At 42.6% G+C, this 20,505-nt stretch overlaps 1 protein-coding gene across 2 annotated transcripts in view; it reads right to left on the bottom strand.

Moving 5' to 3' along the window:
• The window catches only part of Plekhh2 (pleckstrin homology, MyTH4 and FERM domain containing H2), a 110,776-nt gene that overhangs the window by 52,794 nt on the left and 37,477 nt on the right, over positions 1–20,505 (bottom strand). For both annotated transcript variants that reach the window (XR_003377581.1, XM_005354681.3), the window contains 7 exons: positions 13,480–13,629; positions 10,920–11,003; positions 10,302–10,383; positions 7,545–7,730; positions 4,744–5,699; positions 1,925–2,000; positions 366–460 (listed from right to left, as the gene is read on the bottom strand). Coding sequence is in view for 1 of the 2 variants with exons in the window: in XM_005354681.3 (XP_005354738.1) it covers positions 366–460; positions 1,925–2,000; positions 4,744–5,699; positions 7,545–7,730; positions 10,302–10,383; positions 10,920–11,003; positions 13,480–13,629 (1,629 nt within the window). In the remaining variant the exon portion in view is untranslated. The remainder of the gene's footprint in view (positions 1–365; positions 461–1,924; positions 2,001–4,743; positions 5,700–7,544; positions 7,731–10,301; positions 10,384–10,919; positions 11,004–13,479; positions 13,630–20,505) is intronic.

Below are 20,505 nucleotides of genomic sequence, written 5' to 3'. Positions count from 1 at the left end.
TTTGACAAGTATAAAAGATTCTTGAAAACATAAGACTGTCAATATCTGACAGCCCTTGTTTTAATAAGGCTCTTCTGGCAAAGGGGACCCTGGCAGGAACACAAACCTTTCTAAATTGGGAGTTCCATTGCATCATTAATAAAATGCTATAGTTCGGGGCAGGGGTAAGGAGGAATCACATCCCCATCGTCTTCTCCAGGCCTCTCCATCTCTTCTTGTTTATGACATACTAATGTAACAAGGTTTCACTCTACAAAGGCGGCAGGCTGTGTAAGATGTTAGAAGCAGGGTCTGGAGCATGAGGGAGTTTCCCTGCACACCCTGAAGACACCCGTATGTCTAACAGCGAGAGGTGCATTCATTACCCCCTTCAACGTAGTGTACACCGGGGTCGTCATATTCTTGTATATCAGGGATGTATAAAGGCCTGATGCGGAGTAGGAAACCATGGCTGCAGAATCTGAAACGGAAAACAACATTAGAGAAAAACCTTCCATCTAGTCCACTGGCCTATTTCTTATGACTATGCATGAAAAAGAAATCAGATTAGCAGGTGGTTAGTCACATGGTTTTGTGGATTATGACATTTCTAGGTTTACATCTGCACGTTTTTATTTTTAGAGTCTTACTGTGGAGCCTAGGCTAGCATCAAACTAGCAAGTGATCTTCCTACCCCAGCCTCCTGATTGCTGGGGTTATGGGCACCAGACACAGTTACAGGTCTTCTGTTTCTCATGGGCCATTATTTCCTCATGTTGGCAGCTCCTCCACTAGACTGTAAGCTCTCTGACAGCAAGAACCATGAGAACCATGTTTTTATTTCTCTAGCCTCTCACTCATGCCTAGCTGTGAAGAACTGAACACCAATGACCTCTGACTGATTCAGTAACTGGTCCCTTGGAAGATGTTCTTCCAGGTTAGAGCCTTGCCTCTAACTGGGTGTTAAGACACCACCATTCTGAAGCCCTGCCAGGAGACTCCAGTGATCATGGGTAATACAGACTTTCCTGAATAATGCTAAGAACAGAAGGGGACTAGGACAGAAAGCCAAGGTTTCCTCCCTAGGTGAGTTAGGAGGTCAGGTGGAGGCAGAGAGAACCACCGGAAGTCCGTGAATTCTAGAAACTTCTGTGTGAATTATTTTTTCTTTTTATGTTTTTGAGGGAAAGTCACATAACTCAGGCTAGCCTTGAACCCATTATGTAGCTGAGGCTAGCCTTTAGCTCTAGATCCTCTCCTGCCTCTACCTACCAAGTGTTGGATTTATTTTTTTCTAGTGGGAATAATTGTTTTTATAGTAATTTATTGAAGGAAATGGGGAAAAGACAAAGAAACCAATAGTTTTATAATTTTTTTGTAACTTTAAACAGATAAAATGCCCATGTCTCTTTGCTTTGCCTTCTTGGGGTAAAAACATAATAGAGCACCTTCTCCATCAGGGTTGAATGTACTTGTGCCTTTCCCTGAATACGATGAACACCAGTTTAAGACAAACAGGCAACTGTTTCCTGAACATTTACATAATCCAATTATTCCAAAGACATTTAGGAAGATCTTGCCTAGTGAAACAACAATACAAGATCATATAGCTTTAAAACCCCTTTTATTACATTTTTTTTTAAAGTCACGAACAGTTGGATCCCCCGGCTTACCCATTTTCAGTGTGTGATTTGCTATGGTGGGGCTTACCCACCGTGTTGTGACACAGACCTCTGGAAACTCCAAGAGCATCTCCCCTTCCCCAGTTTCCCAGTCCCTGGTAATCATCGCCTGTGTTCTGCTTCTGTGATTCTGATGGCTTTGATGAGCTCATCACCCCAGAGCCATATGCCCCTGCCTCTCGGTGGCTGCGCCCCAGTCTGCTCTGAACTTAGGCATGCACACACCCTCGAGGCGCACTCGCAACAGCATGCAAAGCACTTACTTTTATTAGCATTCTCCACATTGAAGGCCTCAGACATTCGAATGCCTGACTTGGCTACAGCATATATTCTGCTTTCCTAATATAAAAGAGAGATTGAACCAGGGGCTTACAGCCAAGAAATGATTACACGGAACATAATACTTTTCAACTGTTTTTCAGATTATTATCTGGAGAAGTATAGTGTTAGCACAAAACACAGCAGTGCCAATAAAACCCAGCATTGTGAGTGACTTGCAGGGATTCTTCCCATTTGTTAGTTATTACACTATTTATTTTTGTCCCCGAACATTGGGTTGGTATCTTGACCTCTTTAGAAGACATAAAAACAGTCATGAGAAAGCTTTTTTATAATAATTGACCATAGACAAACACCACTTCTAATATTCTAACATTCTATATGTGGTTACAGAACTTTATATGGGAAAGAAACACTGAATAGCTGTAACATCAAGCCAAAAACTGTTTATAGCCATTGATTACATATATATCTTTTTAATATCCTACCACGGTTAGAAGAAAAAGAAAAGGAAAAAAAGTTGCCTTCAGAATCATAGCAGAGCATTGAACGTTACTGCCTTCTTACTTCAGCGTGAATTTTAGTAAAGGAAAATGGACTTTGGACCAAATAAGAAATGGACTTGAGAATGACACTGGCATTTATTATCTTGTTCCAAACTAGCTTATTATGTTTCCTCTTCTCCAAAAACATGATTTGTGAAATGGGTACTGTAAAATTAGCATCACTGCCCAATGAGAAAAAGGACCCAGTGGCTCCCAGTGCCATAGATCACCACACGTTTTATAAAAGGTCTACACTTGAACACAGTTGCCTGATCCAGAACACAGCAGTCAACTGGTGCCATGCTTTTCCTCCAGGCTTGCCAGGGTCCACAGTAACGGACACAAGATCACTGATGATGGGGACATGTTAGATTGATGAGTGCCAGAAAGAGTAGATAAGGAGCGCTTTCTTTGAACATGTGGGATTGGTGCTCGGAGACTAATTGCAGAGGTCAGTCAGAAAGCCTGCAGTGCTAAGGCAGTCTAAGCAGGAGCTTCAAGGCAGCTGGAGTCCACGCTGAGCATGAATAGACAGCAGGAAGCAGGAAGGAAAGCCGAAAGAGAGTCACTGTAGATAAGAGGACAAGCCAAGCCAGGTCACGGATTTATAAAGAGCAGGCCATCAGAGGTATTGCTGGATCACAGGTTACTCCTGCATGATACTCCAAGTCAACCAGGATAGGTTTGTTTTAAAGTAGCGTCTTACTGACTGAAACAGCTAGGACATCTCCTGGAAACCTGAAGATGCCTATGACCCTTCACCCATGGTCAGTTCACTAGAACGTTTGAAAAGCAATACTACTTTTCCAGGACCAAATAGTTTCAAGAGCGAAATGGTAAAATTGCCAAATAAAATGAACTTGAAAGCTTAACATGGTCTTTGAAAATCTCGACGTAACAAAAGAAGCCAAATTTCAACTTACTACTGCCTAAGGGCAACATAACTAGCATTCCAGAGATTCGCACACCATTTGTGTCTACTTTTTTGGGTCACACAGAATTGAGCAATAAATAAGAGGCAGTTTCATGTGGACAGTGAATGGAAAAAAAAAATGTTCTCTTGAAAGTAAATAAAAAAGCAGACGCATCTCAAAGTCTGAATATCTATTAGGGAGACCATGGCTGTCGTAATCAGCTTACAGTTGCAGCGGCTACTAAATAAAATAACCATAAAAAATGAACACGACTCCCAAATCCAAACCACGTGGTAGTCCAGATGTTTCTTTTGAAGCCAGAGGTTAAATGGTGCCAATATGGGGAGGGAAATTCAAGTCTACAAAACAGGTTAATTCACTTAATTTTCAATATAAAATACTGGGGCTGGAGAGATGGCCCAGGGGCGAAAGGTGCTTGTATGGACAAGCTGAGTTTGGAAGGACAAGATATCCAACTGCTGTGTGTTGTCCCCGACCTCCACATAGGCACGATGGCATGCTCACCCTCCTATTAATAAATACGTGCTAAAGTTTAAAGATATATTTTTTTTAAATCACGCAAGGTAGACATTCCTAAGAAATATCACACCACTGACAGGTTGGTTCTGTAGCCACAGGCAACGTTTCCATAGGAAATTCAGTCTCCGCTAGACGGAGGCTAGACGGAGGGAGGATGCTATAGCTGTAATGGATTGCTAGGTGCATGAAGAGCAAAGCAAAACCTCTCTTCTTAACAAGTAACAAACCTCAGAACGGAGACCAGAGAGTTAAGAGCTGCTGCAGGGTCCACTCCAAACTATCAGTTAGAGGGAGCCCTTCTCCCCACCCCATCCTGTCTCTACCTGTAAGCGGCCTCCAGCAACTGAATACTACCGCACTCAAAACCGTTCACTTTCTCTTCCTTGGCATGCACAGCACCGTTTCTCTCTCCCTTGAGAAGTAGCCTCCAAAGGAAACAAGCATCTTCATATTGTACAACTTAGAGCGGCCCTGACCTTGCCTCCCCTGGAGGAAGTCGGAGTGAACTAGCTCTAGCTTGGGCCTGTATGAACAAACCGAATTCCAAAGTCTAACATTGAAAAGCTCATTTGCCCTCCGATTCCCCTATCTGAAACTTCAGTTATAGTTTTGAATTGCCATTTGTCTTGTTTCTCAGTTTGTTTTCAGAACACGGTTGGGGAGGAGAAGAAGAAACCATATTCTGAAAACTGGAACTTGTCAGAACAATGCCATATTTGAAAAAAGACACGGGGTGGAGGTGTGAAACCCAAGGGCCAGGGCTGAGAAGAACCCCGTGTGTGTGGCACACAGGAACGTAATTACCCAGGAGGGAAAGCGGTGCAGAGGAGGCGTGGGAGGCTTGCTGCAGGACGCCTTCTTCGTGGGCTCGCTGGTTTCCTGGTCGTCCGCATACGGAGAATCCAGGGAGTCACAGGAAAACAAGCCGTCGTCGCAGCCCGTGTCCATGCTCTCCACAACTTCCATGCTGTCACCATCAACGACATCAAGATCCGTCTCCTGAGGTCTCAGCGGCCGGATCATGCTTATGGCATTCCTGTTCGTGCCAAACATCCGCTCAGAACATAACTGTGGCTGGCTCAGGTGCCTTTTGGTGAGTGCCACACTTATACTGAAAACATTGGGGATCCTTAGCTTTGGGGGTGGCAGGTAGGCCGAAGGCACTAACTGCATTCCTTTCCCAGGCAGTGAGTTAGGATGTTTTGGGGTTAACGCTGGGGTCAAAATAGGGCTTGGGGTGTTGGCCTCGCTTGATGAGGAGGAGTAATCCAGTCTCTGGGACTGAAACTTCTTATTCAGTTCATCCGAGGAACTGTCTTGCTCCTTTATGCCTGCCTGAGCATTCCCCTTTGCAAGGCTATTCTGAGCTTTCCATGGTGCCTTCTGCTGCCAAGAATACAGTTTCTTGTGCTCTGGCATGGAGATCCCAAAAGTTTCTTCTTCGAATATAGAACTGCTGTCATCAGATGCAGTGAGGTACGCTTCGCTGCCCATCCTGCCGCAGTGGACGCCCTCCTCAGACGTGTGGCTGGAAAGGGTGGAAGTGCATCTGGACTTGGATCTGTCCTTGCTTCTGTCTTCCTCGTCTGAACTCCAATCAGTCCCTGGAGCCCCGGAATTCTGGGATGTACCACCATCCGTTGCGAAGCTTGCTCTTGTTTTCCGGTTCTGTTCTGAGCTGCAAGGGGTCTCGTGCAACTTTCTCTGGCTTCTGTTTTCTTGCACGTGGTTATCAGTAGGCTTCTCTGCAATTTCCATCTCTAGAGGGAGATATATCACAGTGGCAGGTTGCCTTTAATCATGAAGCCTTCACGCAACTACGCTGCATGCATGCATTACCCTGCCTGACATGACTACATTCTAGAGACGGACAATTTCATGTGAATTGATCAACTTAAAGTATTCTTGGTTAGTTTTATGCCTTTTTAAACAAGTTTGGAAAATGTGGGATTTATAAAGCATAGAATCTTTATACTTCAATTTAATTGTATCAAAATAAATTGATTTTTTACAAATATGTTGGAGAACAAAATTGACAACAATCTAAAGAGAGAAAGAGCAGTGTGTGAAGTGGGCTGAGTTTGAGCATCAAAGAAAGAAGCCATCAAACAAACAAACAAAAACCAAACACCATTAATTACATTTTAGAAGGGAAGAAAAATGACAACCCTTCTTCCACTAACATTCAAAATCATCATAATGTAAGTCCAAACAGAAAAACAAAGTCATAATTTAAGAAACAAACTTTGTGCCAGCTAGGGGTGGCACATGCCTTTAATCCCAGCACTCAGGCAGCAAAGACATGTGGATCTTGTGAATTTGAGGCCAGCCTGGTCTACAGAGTGAGTTCCACGACAGCCAATGATACATAGAGAAACCCTGTCTCAAAAGAACAAAAAAGAGACAAACTTTGTGTCCACAGTTCAATACATAAAATGTGTAACTTCACAGAAAAACTTTCCTCTGCTCTTGGTTTAAGTACAGCTACAACATGTATTTTAATGGTAAGAGAAACCCTTAAGTGTCTTTAGATATGGGTTCCATCTCTTGTGGGAAATGGAATGCACCAACAGCTTCCTAAATAATGACTTAGCACCTCAGACCCAACAGAAAAGGAACGTGGACAACATAAATATGAATTCACAACTGACGAGAGGCGGCACACACACGCCCTCAGGTTGTGCCCCGCTTGCCCCTCACATTTTCAAACGAACAAGAGCTTGGCACAGGCAAACTCGGTGAGAGTCAGCTGCCTGCTGCAACAGTGGGACGGGGAGGAAAACAGCTTCTCGGCAAAGTAAACAAGATTCGGGTAACAGCAAGAAATAGGTAACAAGGCTGCCTTCTGCCTGGAAAAACATGATGTAGTTTTCAGAATGCTAAAACCACGCCGGGCAGCAACTTCCACCGCTAGCAGTTTCCTTGTGCGTTGGAAGGAACCAGGAAACCAGCGTAGCTAAATTGCAAACTCAACCGTCCTTACAACTATTGGGAAAAGCCAACAAAAAAGATTGCCCTTGAGGTGTTCGGGTCAGGCTGCACCACCAGGCAAACTGTGGAGGGGAGCTGTGAAAACGAAGAGAGGAAATCCTCACGCAGGACCTGGGTCGGATTATCTAGGCAATACTTTCTTCTCTGAAGTAACAAGGAAAGCAGTTATCAAAGTACGCGCCACCCAAAGGTGTTCATTTCTTTATGTGTCTGTTAAGCCAGCATTAAGTTCATGTTATAAAATATTAGGTAATTAAAAAATATTTTCAAGAAGCTATGAATACAAATGCAGAGTTCTCATCTGAAACTGGGTTAAAATGCGTGCCTTTTAGTTAGAATTATAACCTTTTATATTTGAACTATCTTTTCCACCTGCTGCAGGTAAATGCATTAAAGTTGGGAGGAAATCAATCCCTCCCCTGTGCCCCTTGCAAAAACCTACATAAGACACAAGATAACGAGACAGAAAGTTCAGTGCTGTGCGGCTCTTATGAAATATTCCCTTGAAGTACTGAGGCGCTGGGGAGAATCAAGTTTAACTCTGATTAATCGTTGTGAATGATGTTTTCGCTTTTTAAAAAATGCCGAGGTAGGTTGATATAATCTGTAAATACCTTCTATGCATTTTCCTTCGGCGAACTCGGGTTCTTTGGATGCCATCTTGCTTATTTCTTCAGATCGTACTACATGAGGAGGACTCTTTGCTCGGGACAAGAAACACCCAAACGTCAAACCGCTCAGGTGCTGTCCTTCTGAGAGCTTTGGTGTGGCCACGCAGGACACCTTCTTGCCTTGGAGCTCTGCAAGGTCATTAAGCAAAAAATGGAGATAAGGTTTTTTTTTTTCTTTTTTCTTTTTGGTTTTTTGAGAGAGTGTTTCTCTGTAGCTTTGGTTCCTGTCCTGGAACTAGCTCTTGTAGACCAGGCTGGCCTCAAACTCCCAAAGATCCGCCTGCCTCTGCCTCCCGGGTGCTGGGATTAAAGGCGTGCACCACCACCGCCTGCCTGAGCTTTTTTTTTTTAAAAAAAAATAATGTATTTATTTGTATTTTTTGCACACTGGTGTTTTACCTGCGTGTCTGTCTGTTGAGGGTGTCGGATCCCCCGGAACAGGAAGTGAACCTTTCATAGTCGTTTGTTAGACACGGAACAAAAGTACAAAAGGACTTGAATAAATCACTCAACACCAGAAAAGAAAAAGACTGCATTTCAGCTTTTACTTAAGTATGGTGAATGGAAACCCTCACAAAAGAGCCCAAAATCTGTGGGGTTTTGTGTGTTTGTGTGTGTGTGTGTGTGTGTGTGTGTTGGGGTAGGGGGGGCAGTGAGTAAAAGCTTCTGAGTTCAGCCCTCAGATTGCTAATCATGGTTTTAATCTAGTGGTTCTCAACCTTCCTGACGCTGTGACCCTTTAATACAGTTCCTCGTGTTGTGGTAACCCCCAGCCATAAATTATTTTCATTGCTATTTCATAACTATAACTTTGCTACTGTTATGAATCATACTATAAATATCTGATATGCAGGATATCTCATGTGCAACCCCAAAGGGGTCATGACCCACAAATTGAGAACCACTGGTTTAATCCATCTTTAGGACTCTACATTGTTGCTTGTAAGATCAAAGGCATGGAAGTCCCAGAGAGAAAAATACCTGAGGAAATTAAAGCAACAAATCGTGACATGTGTTATGCTAAATAGCAACTAATAATAAAGAGAAGTATTTATAGCATATTCCTTCAGAGGTATCTTTAAAATTTTGTATGTTGCTCATCTATCACAGACTAATTGGAATAGTGTAGTAATGATTATATACAGCTGGTCCTCAAGTCCATGGATTCTGCATCTGTGGATTTAACCAACTGTGATTCAAAAATAGTTGAAAAAAACTTTACTGAATATGGACAGATATTTTACTATGAGTCTCTAAAAATACAATTAACAAATACTTACACAACACTTGCCTTTTATTAGTCATTGTAGTAATCTGGAGACAATATAAAGTTACAGGAGAAGGTGTATAACACATTATATGTAAATCCTGGGCTGTTTTATTTAAGGACCTAGGACAACCTTAGAGTCGGTTTCCATAGGGATCCTAGAACCAGTCTTCTATGGACATTGACAAACAACCACATGTACACACACTCACACACACACACACACACACACACACACACACCTACACACCTGTGTGTAATATGTACATATATTTGTATATACAATATGTATAATATATACATATATATCATTGTACATATAGATTGTATTATCTAACATACATACAATGTGTTTGTGTGTGTGTGTGTGTGGTATCTATGTTTTAGTCTAAGCCTACTTTCCAAGGATCAGAACCCCTGAGTTACAAAACCCAAGAGACCACCAATGAAGACTAGAATTGTAAGCCAGGGAGAGCAGGAAAATTAACAGTCTTCTGGAACTAGAATTGATACCTCCAATCTATTTCAGAGAAGGTGAGTATTACGAAAATAGGAAGACTTAATTCTCAATATAGACTTTCAGATCAGTTATGGCAGTGCCTATTTTTTAATCATTCAGATGGAGGAAATGAAAGCAAGAATTAACATGCTCTAAACAAATTGTCTTGCCAGGTGCAGTGGCTGACACCTGTAATCCCAGCTGATAACGCGTGAGTGAACAGAGTTTTGTGTCATTTGTAACAACCAGAGGAGGCATCTGAGAACCCACAGAACACCCTGCAGCTGCCTTCATGAACACCAACTTCAAGGGCGTGTTCAGAATGCATGAAGCCCTCAAAGCAGGTATAGCTAGCTATACCACATTTCTGATTGGTTTATCCCACTAAAAGGATCTATTCTTTGCTAAGGCCAGAGAGTAAGTCTTGGAATTCTGAAGTACAAACCTCTAACACAAACACCCCTACCATTCGGCTTCATCTTACCAGCTCTGTTCTGACAAGATAACAGGGACGTGCTGCTATACCCTTGGAAGGACCAAATGCTATTGGAGGCTGGCACCGGTTTGCCTGTGATCCCTGAACTCCAAGGTTAGCATTAACATGTAGTTTCAGCAAAATGGATTCTTTGGACCATAAATGGATTGTCATTTAGGGAAGAGAGGCAAAATTACTATGCAGTCATGTTTTCCTATGTAACAGCCACTTTGATAAATTGATATATCACTATTCATCTTTTTCTGCCTTTTACTCCTCGGTTCAACACCCCTTGGGTACAGGACTTCTGGTTAGTCGGAGAAATCCTTTTTCATTTACTGACAATAGCATCCTACATGATATTCATAATTAGATCTTTAAAACACGAGCAAAATAATACTAAATTCCCATCCAGCCAAATAAATCCAGCTAAGCTATCATAGCAAAAACTCTATGTACCTTGCAATTTTGACTGTATCGCTCTTATCTCTTCAGTTTGGTTTTGGTTGATGAAACGAAGATTCTGATTCTCCACTTCCAGCTAAAAGAGCAAAATGATATTCTTTAGTCTAGTGTATTTTTAAAATACACTAAAATTATAAAATTTAGAAAATGGCAATAAATAATTACTCTATTTGCAAACTTGTGAACTTTTTTCAGCACTAATTATCACCCTTAACAATCATGTCATCAATATTGATTTGTCCAGAGCTAAAGGTTTCAACCCTATGCATTTCAAACTGTAAAATGATTTTAAAACTATTTCAGCATTTAGTCTGTGCTGCTCAGATACCAAACCTATAAACTTTATAACATGTACATACTCATAGCCATTTAAAATTAACCTGTTATAATATGGCTGTTTACAGTCATCGTCGTGAGTCTACCAATATTTCAATTTTAAAAATACAATGATATTAAAGTATAATAGGTTTTAAAATGAAAGCAATCTATGCCACGTTTTCCTAATATAGGACCATAACCAACTGATCAGAATTTTGTCTCCTCATAGCTGTATATTCTGAAGACTTTAATCAAAACAAGTAAATAATAAAGGAAAAGTACAGCAATAAATACCTCATTTAACTTAACAGTTACCCATTCTTTGATCTTCGCCGCTTTTTCTTCTATTATTTTAGCTTCTTGCATTCTTACTTGTTTCTGAAATAACATCAACAACTTATTTAGTTCAGACATAAGCTCCCCGGCTTGGAGACAACACATCATCAGATACGGAAAGCAAATCCACTTAGAACCGTTTCCAGGTTAACACATTTACCTCCAAATCACCAAATAGATTTTTAAAAGCCCAAAATTGTCAGGCAAAGTGCTCCATGCCTGAAATCCTAGTCCTTGGAGGCTAAGGCAGGAGGATCATGAAGTCTAGGGCCAGGCTGAAATGGTAGATCTTGTTAGCGCAGAAAGACAAAGAGGAGGGAAGGAAGGAACTGTTCAGCAGACAGAGAAAGGAGTCAAAGGCCCATGCAGATGTGACGACATACCAGACCGTTCTTCATGGGACCCAAGAGCTCCATGGGCACAAACCTCTGGGCATGACTGAGGGGTTTTTTAGACGGGATTAGTCAATGGGAAAGCCCACCTTAAATTCAGAAGGCACAGTTCCGTGGACTGGGGACTTGGACTGAACAAAAGGAGAAGGTGATGGGCTGTACCCTCAAATTGGGTGATGAAATAAACTGTTCCTTTCTCAAGTTGATTGGTGAGGAGTTTTGTTGAAACAACAGGAAAGTATCTACCTAATACCAAAAGTACTGCTAATTCATGCAGCGCTTCTCTCTCTCTCTGGTACTCACTCACACAACAAAGTAAATCCCCTAAATATAGCAACAAAAGGAATTATTTCTGGACCAGTAGAATTGGATCAACTAAGGCAGGGGAAGAACGCAAAACTGCTTAGGAGCAGGGCTATTTTCTCTCTCAGACACTAGTTTTAAAACATCCAGAAAAACAAACAACAGAGAAATTCTAGTTCACATTCAACAGCCTTAAAACCCGGCTCTGGTCACAAAATGGCTGAGAATGTGAGCAGCATCTAAATCACAATGGATGGGGGTTGGGCCTGCTAGAAACTAAAACACCGACCCCATAGAGAAACGAAAATTTTAAAGCATCTGACAAACACAGCAGTCACATTTAAATGATATTAAACGGCCACTTAAGAAGTCATTTAATACTAACACACATTTGCGTTGATTTTTGAGATAAGGTATTATTCTGCAGCCCAGACTGGCTTCAAACTCATGGCAATCCTCCTGCATTACCCTCTCAAATCCTGGGATGACAGGGATGAACCATTGTACCCAACTCCTAGTGAATTTTTGTCAGGAGACTTAAAGTACTCTACATGCTCATATAAGCCGCCTGAGAATGGTACATTCCTGAGCAGACGGAGGATTAGTGACAACATAAATATGTACAATTGTCTGTAAACATTTTCTTTAGATAGACTCCTTATGTTGTCCAGACTGGCCTCACACTAATGATCCTCCGGCGTCAGTCTCCAAGATTCGGGGATTACAGGCGTGCCCCACTATATCCAGTTTGGCTGCAAATATTTTAGGGACATAAATGCCTTTTATAAACAAAATACTTCCAAATGAAAAAGATCACACTTAAACTCTAAAGTCTGAATGTTACTAACATTGACACATCTACAAAACTACTATAGATCTGGGACCAGAGAGATGGCCCATGAGTAAAGGCTCTGCCACCAAGCCTGATGACATGAGTTCTATCACCACGTGGTGGAAGGAGAGAACCAACTCCTGCAAGTTGTCCTCTAACCTCTACACACACACACACACACACACACACACACACACACACACACACACACATATGCGTGTGCGTATACACATAATAAAAAATACTAGATCTTGCCTTGAGGCCTTGAGTGACCCAAGACATAAAGGGAATGCTATTTTTACATGTACCCTTTTTAAAAATTGATTTTATTGAGCTATACATTTTTCTCTGCTCCCCTTCTTTCCTCTTCCCTCCCCTTCAACCCTCTCCCATGATCCCCATGCTCCCAATTTACTCAGGACATCTTGCCTTTTTCTACTTCCCATGTAGGTTAGATGCATGTATGTTTCTCTTAGGGTCCTCATTGTTGTCTAGGTTCTCTGGGATTGTGATTTGTAGGCTGTTTTTCTTTGCTTTATGTTTAAATACCAGTTATGAGTGAGTACATATCATAATTGTCTTTCTGGGTCTGGGTTACCTCACTCAATATGATGTTTTCTAGATCCATTTATTTGCCTACAAATCTCAAGATTTTGATGATTTTTTTTTTCTGTTGTGTAGTTTAAATGTACCACATTTTCCTTATTCATTCTTCAGTCGAGGGGCATTTAGGTTGTTTTCCAGGTTCTGACTATGACAAACAAAGCTGCTATGAACAAAGTTGAGCACTTGTCCTTTGTAGTATGATTGAGCATCCTTTGGTATATACCCAAAAGTGGTATTGCTGGGCCTTTACTTGTACCTTTTACCAACACATGTGACATAATCCTAGCAGTAAGAGCTCCCCTCCAGAGAAACAGACCTCAGCTAGGTCTTTAATTGCACAGTAAGGAGCACACATTAATACGACTGATGATTCAGTTCTCCTAACCTGCTCTTCAAGCCGCAGCGCCAAGTTCTGAATGATGTCATCCTTCTCCTGCATTACAGACTCCAGATCTTGACACTTCTTATATAGCCGAGTCTCTGACTCACTTGTTTGAATATTAGCTGCTTTTAGTTTCTCCTCCATAACTTGCACCTAAATTCAGGGGGTAAAATAATAACATTATGCCATACTGAAATATCATAGTTTTAAGCTTAGAATTTTACTTTAACGTTAGGTTCTTAAAGAGTATCACAAACTGAAAATATTAAGCAGCAAGGTAGAATGTATTATTAGGACTTTAAAATCTGAAGACTGTTTGACAAGCGGTGCTACCTTCAGGGTTGGTACCAGAGGTCACCAGACCGTCGCATTTACATAGGGAGGAAGGCACACGCTTTCCAGAGCAACGTATGCCAAGTGTTCATAAGAAGCAGAAGTTTCTAGCCCCATCCCCCATATTTAGACAAGAAAGGAATATAAGGGAAGATGGTGAGATAAGATGGTGAGATGAGATGCAAATTAGATGGGCGGGTCAATTAAAAAAAAAAACACTAGAAAAGAAAACCAAAGAAATTTAAAGCCCAAATAACAAAATTAATAAAAACAAACAAACAGAAACCATGAGCAGAAGGCAATGGAAAGCATTTGGTGAGGACATATTAGTCTCATTTGCTTAATGAATGCTCTCCAGTTCCAGCAGGAAGACGTCAGTGAATCAACATCTCTTCCTGCATCCAAGTTACACGTCAGTGGAAAGAGACAATAAGTGTGATCATAGACACATGCAACTCAGCAATAGAGTGTACAGTTAGTGAGGAACAGCCGTGAGGCTGGCGGGTGAGCCGCACTTCATCTTTTTTGTTTGTTTTGGCTTGGTTTTTTGGTTTTCTCAAGACAGGGTTTCTCTGTGTAACAGCCCTAGCTGTCCTGGAACTAGCTCTGTAGACCAGTCTGGCCTCAAACTCACAGAAATCCGCCTGTCCCTGCCTCCCAAGTGCTGGGATTAAAGGAGTGCGCCACCACTGCCCAGCTCATTTTTTAATGTCTAAACCACACAGACCCTGCTTGCATCTTCTGCAAAGCATGTAGACACGTATGGAATCTCCAAAGGACATATGTGCCAAGTCTGCTCATCACACAGACTGTGTGAATCTACCTAACTCAGTGAGGTCGACTCAGTTACCACCTTCTGACTGACGCTCTTCTCTCTGCAGATGACAGACCCAATCCCTGCACTGCAGAGAGCTAACACACTGGAAGCCTCACCCGAGACTCCATGGGAAATAAGGGAAGTGTTCGTGACAGAAAGTAAAGTGTTGAGAACACTATACAATGTTCTATAACTAAATATCACTATAGTATTAATAGGGAAGGAAGTCATTTTATCAGAAGCTTGGCGATCAGACAGGCGTAAAGAAGAAAAACGAATGCATCTGAGAAATTGAAGAGGACAGTTCAAACAAAAACAAATCTTTCCATCACTTCAAGAAAATCAGAGTGATCGTAATGAGTCCTTACAGGCAGTTGACATTCAGACATGTTTGACTGAAAAGTGTTTTAGAATGAAGTCTGGAGGTGTTTGGTTTTATTTTTAACCATGAATACCAGGTTTCATGTGGGTTCGTTGTGTAAACGTAACTTGGATTCAGATGCCAAAACTGTTCTAATTAACACACACACACAGCAGGAAGCTTTGAAAACAAAAGCAGTTTCAACAGAGGAGGAAAACATATTCTGCTCTTCAAATAATAATTTAAGTGGCTTTAGGTTTAGATTTTTTTTTTTTAACATAAAGTGGTCTTTTTTGGATGAGCTATAAAAGTTCACACCGAAGACAAAGGATTACCTAAGAGATTTTCCATGGACAATAGTCTAGCAGGAGAAACATAGAGAGGAAATACTCCAAACAGTTTCCCCGTTATAAACACGACAGTCTGCAGCCGGGGAATTAAGAAGTACAGCCCAACACCAGTATGCCAGTCCCTCCCTGGGAATAAAGTAATAGAAGGTAAACCTCAGGAAAGACGGTGGGCTCGGAGAGGCTCGGTCAGTGCCTGCTGTGCAAGCATGAAGACTTGAGTTCGGATCCCCAGCACCCACGTAAAAGCTGGGCGTGGTAGCTCCCAGTGCTGGGAAGGAGGAGAAAGGTAGATTCCTGGAGCTCAGTGCCCACCAGTCTAGGCAAATCCATGAGCTCTGGGTTCAATAACGGAATCTTTTTCACAACAGGAGGTGGACCTCATCAAAGAAGCCTCTTTATGCAGTGGTCTGAGGTTAACAGACGCATGAGAAGTCAGAGTGCAGAGAAGTAACTGCAGAGTGTGCGGCGCTAAGTGGGATCTCTACAGACACCCCTTCCTCCTACCAAGATTCGGAGTCCGGGGAATGAGTGTAGGAGCAGAGGTCCGGGAAGATGGCTTAGGAAATGTCTCAGGACACAACCGGGCCCTCACTCATTAACTCCTACCACAGCAGCCATGGTTGCTGCCACAAGATCAAGCCACTCAACGCTCTAACATGGACAATGAAGAACTACACTAGGCCCCACCTTTAGCAGAGTAGCTGATGGCAGTTGATGGCCACTAGGAGAGGGAGAGTCTGTGCTTCAGTCCTGTGGCCCATGGATGGATGCTCACATTCCAGAGGATGCTGTCCTACACCCATGTGCATAATGGAGCTAATTGGACTCAGAGGGGAAGAAGAAAAAGAAGGTGGGAGGAAAGACGGCATGATGGAGCTGGAATTGTTGAGGGTGGTCCAGGAAAAGCCGGAGGTGGGAAGTTGGCATGGGCGGATATGATCTTACTACATGTATTCATCTATGAAATTACCAAAGAACACATTTTTAAAGAACTTAAAGGAAGAGAGTAATTGAGGAAGACACCTGACACTGACCTTTGGTTTCTATATGCACATGAGCATGTATGCACACGTGTGCGCACACACACACACACACACACACACACACACACACACCATATACATGAAAGCAAAATATAAGTAAGTAACCTTACAGTTTAGATATGAAGTATCTCCCAGCGAGCTCATATGTTGAAGGCTGGGTCTTAGACCTGTGGACCCAGCCCTTGAGATGTGGCTGAATCCTGAGAGCCCTGACTTCAGTAATGGATTAATCCACAGATGGAATCAAAACCTGATGGCATTGTTGATGAAAGGTGGGCTGTGGCTGAAGGAAGGATCACTGGAGAGCATGAAATTGAAGCTCTTGTTCCCTCCCTGGTGGCACTCATATTTTCGCTGTGCATCTGTCTCTCTGTCTCTCTCTGTCTGTCTCTCCTCCGCCCAGCCCACACCCTTTCTTGCTGTCACTATAAGGTAAGCATCTCTACTCTGTCACCAGCACTCTCTGCTATGATGCTGTGCCTCATCATGGGAGCCAGCCGACCGCAGACTGAAACAGTGAGCCAAGAAATGACCTGTCTCCTGTAAACACTTTCTCTCACGCAATTTGTCAAAGCAGTGCAAGGTCTGACTCCCCAAAAGCACGTGACAACAGAGGCCGACATTCAGCTATAGTCTACTATTATGGGATATTTTGATTGCGCTCTGACACTCCGAGACTGACAATAAAGTTTATTTTGAATCAGAGGGTGGAGCTAGCTACTAGCTGACTAAAATTAGCCATAAAGGTTTTGGAGGGCTCAGGACACACAGAGACACAGGAAGTAGCAGGGTGGAGCTTAGAGAGACAGAAGATGCCACTGGTCACTTCTCCACCATTTCTCTGATCATTCAGATTTTTACCCCATAGCTGACTCCCGAGTTTTTATTGATTTAGAATAGCTAGATAAACACTTCAGTCTCCTTTTATTAGGTCAGAGCAGCCACGTTTGGTTCCCATGTGAAACTGCCCTTTCCTTACTTAGGAAAGCTCTATAGCTCTGGACAGTGAGGACCATGTCTTCAAGTCAAAGAACACGTTCTTATGTTATGCATAAATGCCACAGAGATCCTTGGATGTATCACTGTTGTCTGAATCTTTTAAAAGTGACTATTACTTTTGGATAAACAACTTTCTGAGGCAAGAAAAATATTGGCCAATGTGCAAAGTCTCAGGGAAAGAATCACAAAATAGTCCCAGACATCTTGCCTGCCAGCTGGTTGTGTTATGACCAAGTTTCACAGGCCTCCCAGCCTTCCTTGGTAATCACCATGAATAAAATGTCTACGGAAAAGCTAAGCGCTTACAGAAGAAACAAGCAGCCCTTTGAAAATGTCCTGCCACAAGCACACGGAAAACAGCCTAGTTCTTTTTCCATTCATTTAACCTTAACCAGACAAGAATTTTAGCTACTCAGAGACTGGCCAATAACAAACACCGACCCGGTGGCTGGAGAGGTGGCTCAGCCATTAAGAACACTGACTGATCTTCCAGAGGACCCGGAGTCAGTTCCCAGCATCCACATGGCAGCTCACAACTGTCTGTAACTTCAGTTTCAGGGGACCCAACATCCTCACAGAGACACACATGCAGGTAAAACACCAATGCATATAAAATAAAAGTAAATCGTTTAACACAGAGGGGGGGGGAGGGAGGAATGGGGGAGAGAAAGAGAGAGAGAAAAAAAACAACAAATTCAAAGTGGTTTAAATAAACTCTCGCAAATATCTACACACAGGTCCTCCAGTGTAGAATACATTATACTTTTAGGAGCTCTTTTCCTTCGGGGTAAATTCCTATTTGCTCCCACTCAGCATATCCTTGAATCGTTTTCTCTCTTTGATCTTGAAATTCCTAAGCTGTTCTGCAGCAAAGAACTAGCTCAAGCAGACTTGAGCTGCTCAGATTCCCCAAGACAGGAATGGCCTCTGATTGGTTTGAGGCAGGGAAGTAACAACCGCTGAGCCTTTGGAACTTCGTTATAAACATGACTGCCTTGACTCTCTAACATAGTGGGGGACATCAGATCATTGATGCTGACAGTTTGCTCGGTATATGTCTTAGTTACTTCTATCATTGTTATAAAATTCTATATCCTAGGCAACTTATAGAAAGAAGATTTATTTGGGCTTATGATTCCAGAGGATGAGAGTCCATCACCATATGACAGAGACATGGCAGCAGGCAGGCATGGGCCTGGGACAGCATGGAGCAGCAAGCATGAGGCAGAGAAAGCAAACTGGGAGTAGGGTGGAGTCTTAAAGTCTCAATGCCACTGCCAGTGACGTACTTCCTCCTGCAAAGCCACACCTCCTAAGCCTCCACACACAGCACCACCAACTGGAAACCAAGGGTTCAAAGACATGAGCCTACAGGCAAGTAATTCTCACTCAGATCATCCTAAAGGTAACTAGCTATAGCTGTTCCCCAAACGTCTCGGGTCTCAGACCTACAGAACTGATCCCCACTAAAACTCCTGCACACCAAGCTTTGCGGGTCTTGGAGCTGACAATGTTTTATAAGTCTTGCCCATGCATAGTTGATGGGAGGAGTGAACACATCCCTGCATAACTTCACTAGAAGCAAGTGACCGGAAGCTTGGACCTGGGTGCTCCTGGACACTGCCTATGATGCCCTTTTCTCTTATGGATTTTAAATTCATTTCCTTTCCCTGTACATAACCATGAGTGTGAAATGTTTTCAGTGTCCTGTAAAAGCTTCCAACAATTCAATGAGCCTGAGGGTAGTTGGAGGGGGGTGGGGTCAGGCACTCACAACTCCCAATGTCTTTCTTAAAAAAATTATCCTACTCATATGGAAGCAGCACAAACCCGCACTACTGCTAATAGCACTTCCGCCACCACCACTACCACCATCCACTGCGGGCTGGCTGCATGCCAGGCACTTAAATCAGCTTCAATCTTCACAACAGCTAGCTCCTCTTACTCCTATATGTTAGGAAATATTCCGAGTATTTTACTCCTAGCAACCTACTTAATTCACAAAATGTCATGGGGATGAGAGTGCCACAGTTTACAGAGAGGAAGCAGCAGCCAGGCAGCAGGAGATGAAGGTCGATGAACCTGGCAGTTTGTGTTCTCTAACTACCCCGCTACAAATTCTGTCCTACAGAGACGGCCAGCTAGGAGTGGCAAACCTGATACTCAAGTCAAAAAAGTCCTCCAGTCAAAAATTAAAAAATGGTAGCTGTTGGATCTTAACACAGTTAAACCCTTAGGTCTGTCCCCAAGGGAGAGAAACACGAACTCCATTTTTATGTCCTTTTGACTATACAGACTTCTCCTAGCCAACCTTAGGTCTCATGTTCCCCATCTCTTCCCACCATCGCTGGGAAGAGGGAGGGGAGGAGAAGGAAACTGCTGACCACAAAAATCCAGCGCTCCTCCTGTGAATGTAAACTGGGTGACTGTTCTCCGAGAACCCTGGAGAAGAACCGAGGTAGAACCCACCGGAGCATGCACCATGGTGTCACACTGACCTCTCTGTGCTACATCCCATATTCACCTCCTTGAGCTCTGGGGACTCAATGGGACATTTGCACAAGATATACTTATTTATTTTTCTAGGCAAGGATCATTGTAAGACATCAAGAGATTAGGTTCTGGTCAAGATGAATTTGACTTGTGGAATTAGTTATGTTTTATGTTTATCTATTTACTAAACCAATGAAGAGAATTTAGATTTGCATTCTTCTCAAACCAGGAGGGCAAGAATAGCTAAAAATCAAAACGAATAGAAACGCATGCCTGGCATTGAGAATTCTCATCCACCACCAGTAGAGATGCAATCTCACGCATTCACTTCACACCTTGAACCTCAGCACTCGGGAGGCAGAGGCAGGCAGATCTCCGTGAGTTTGAGGCTAGCCTGGTCTACAGAGGGTGATCCAGGACAGCCAGGGCTACATAAGTAGAGAGGCCTTGTCTTGGAAAAAGAAAGGAAGAAGAAAGAAAGAAGGAAGGAAGAAGAGGAAAAAAGAAAGAAGAAAGAAAAGAAAAAGAGGAAAAAAGAAAGAGAAAGGAAAGAAGGAAGAAAAAAAGGAAGAAAGAAGAAAGAGAATCTTGCCAGGTTGAAGTGGCACACGCCTTTAATCCCAGCAAGGGGCG

The sequence above is a fragment of the Microtus ochrogaster genome, chromosome 16 (genome assembly GCF_000317375.1).
Source record: "Microtus ochrogaster isolate Prairie Vole_2 chromosome 16, MicOch1.0, whole genome shotgun sequence".
Taxonomy (NCBI): domain Eukaryota; kingdom Metazoa; phylum Chordata; class Mammalia; order Rodentia; family Cricetidae; genus Microtus; species Microtus ochrogaster.
This window is presented reverse-complemented; position numbering and strand designations above follow the sequence as displayed.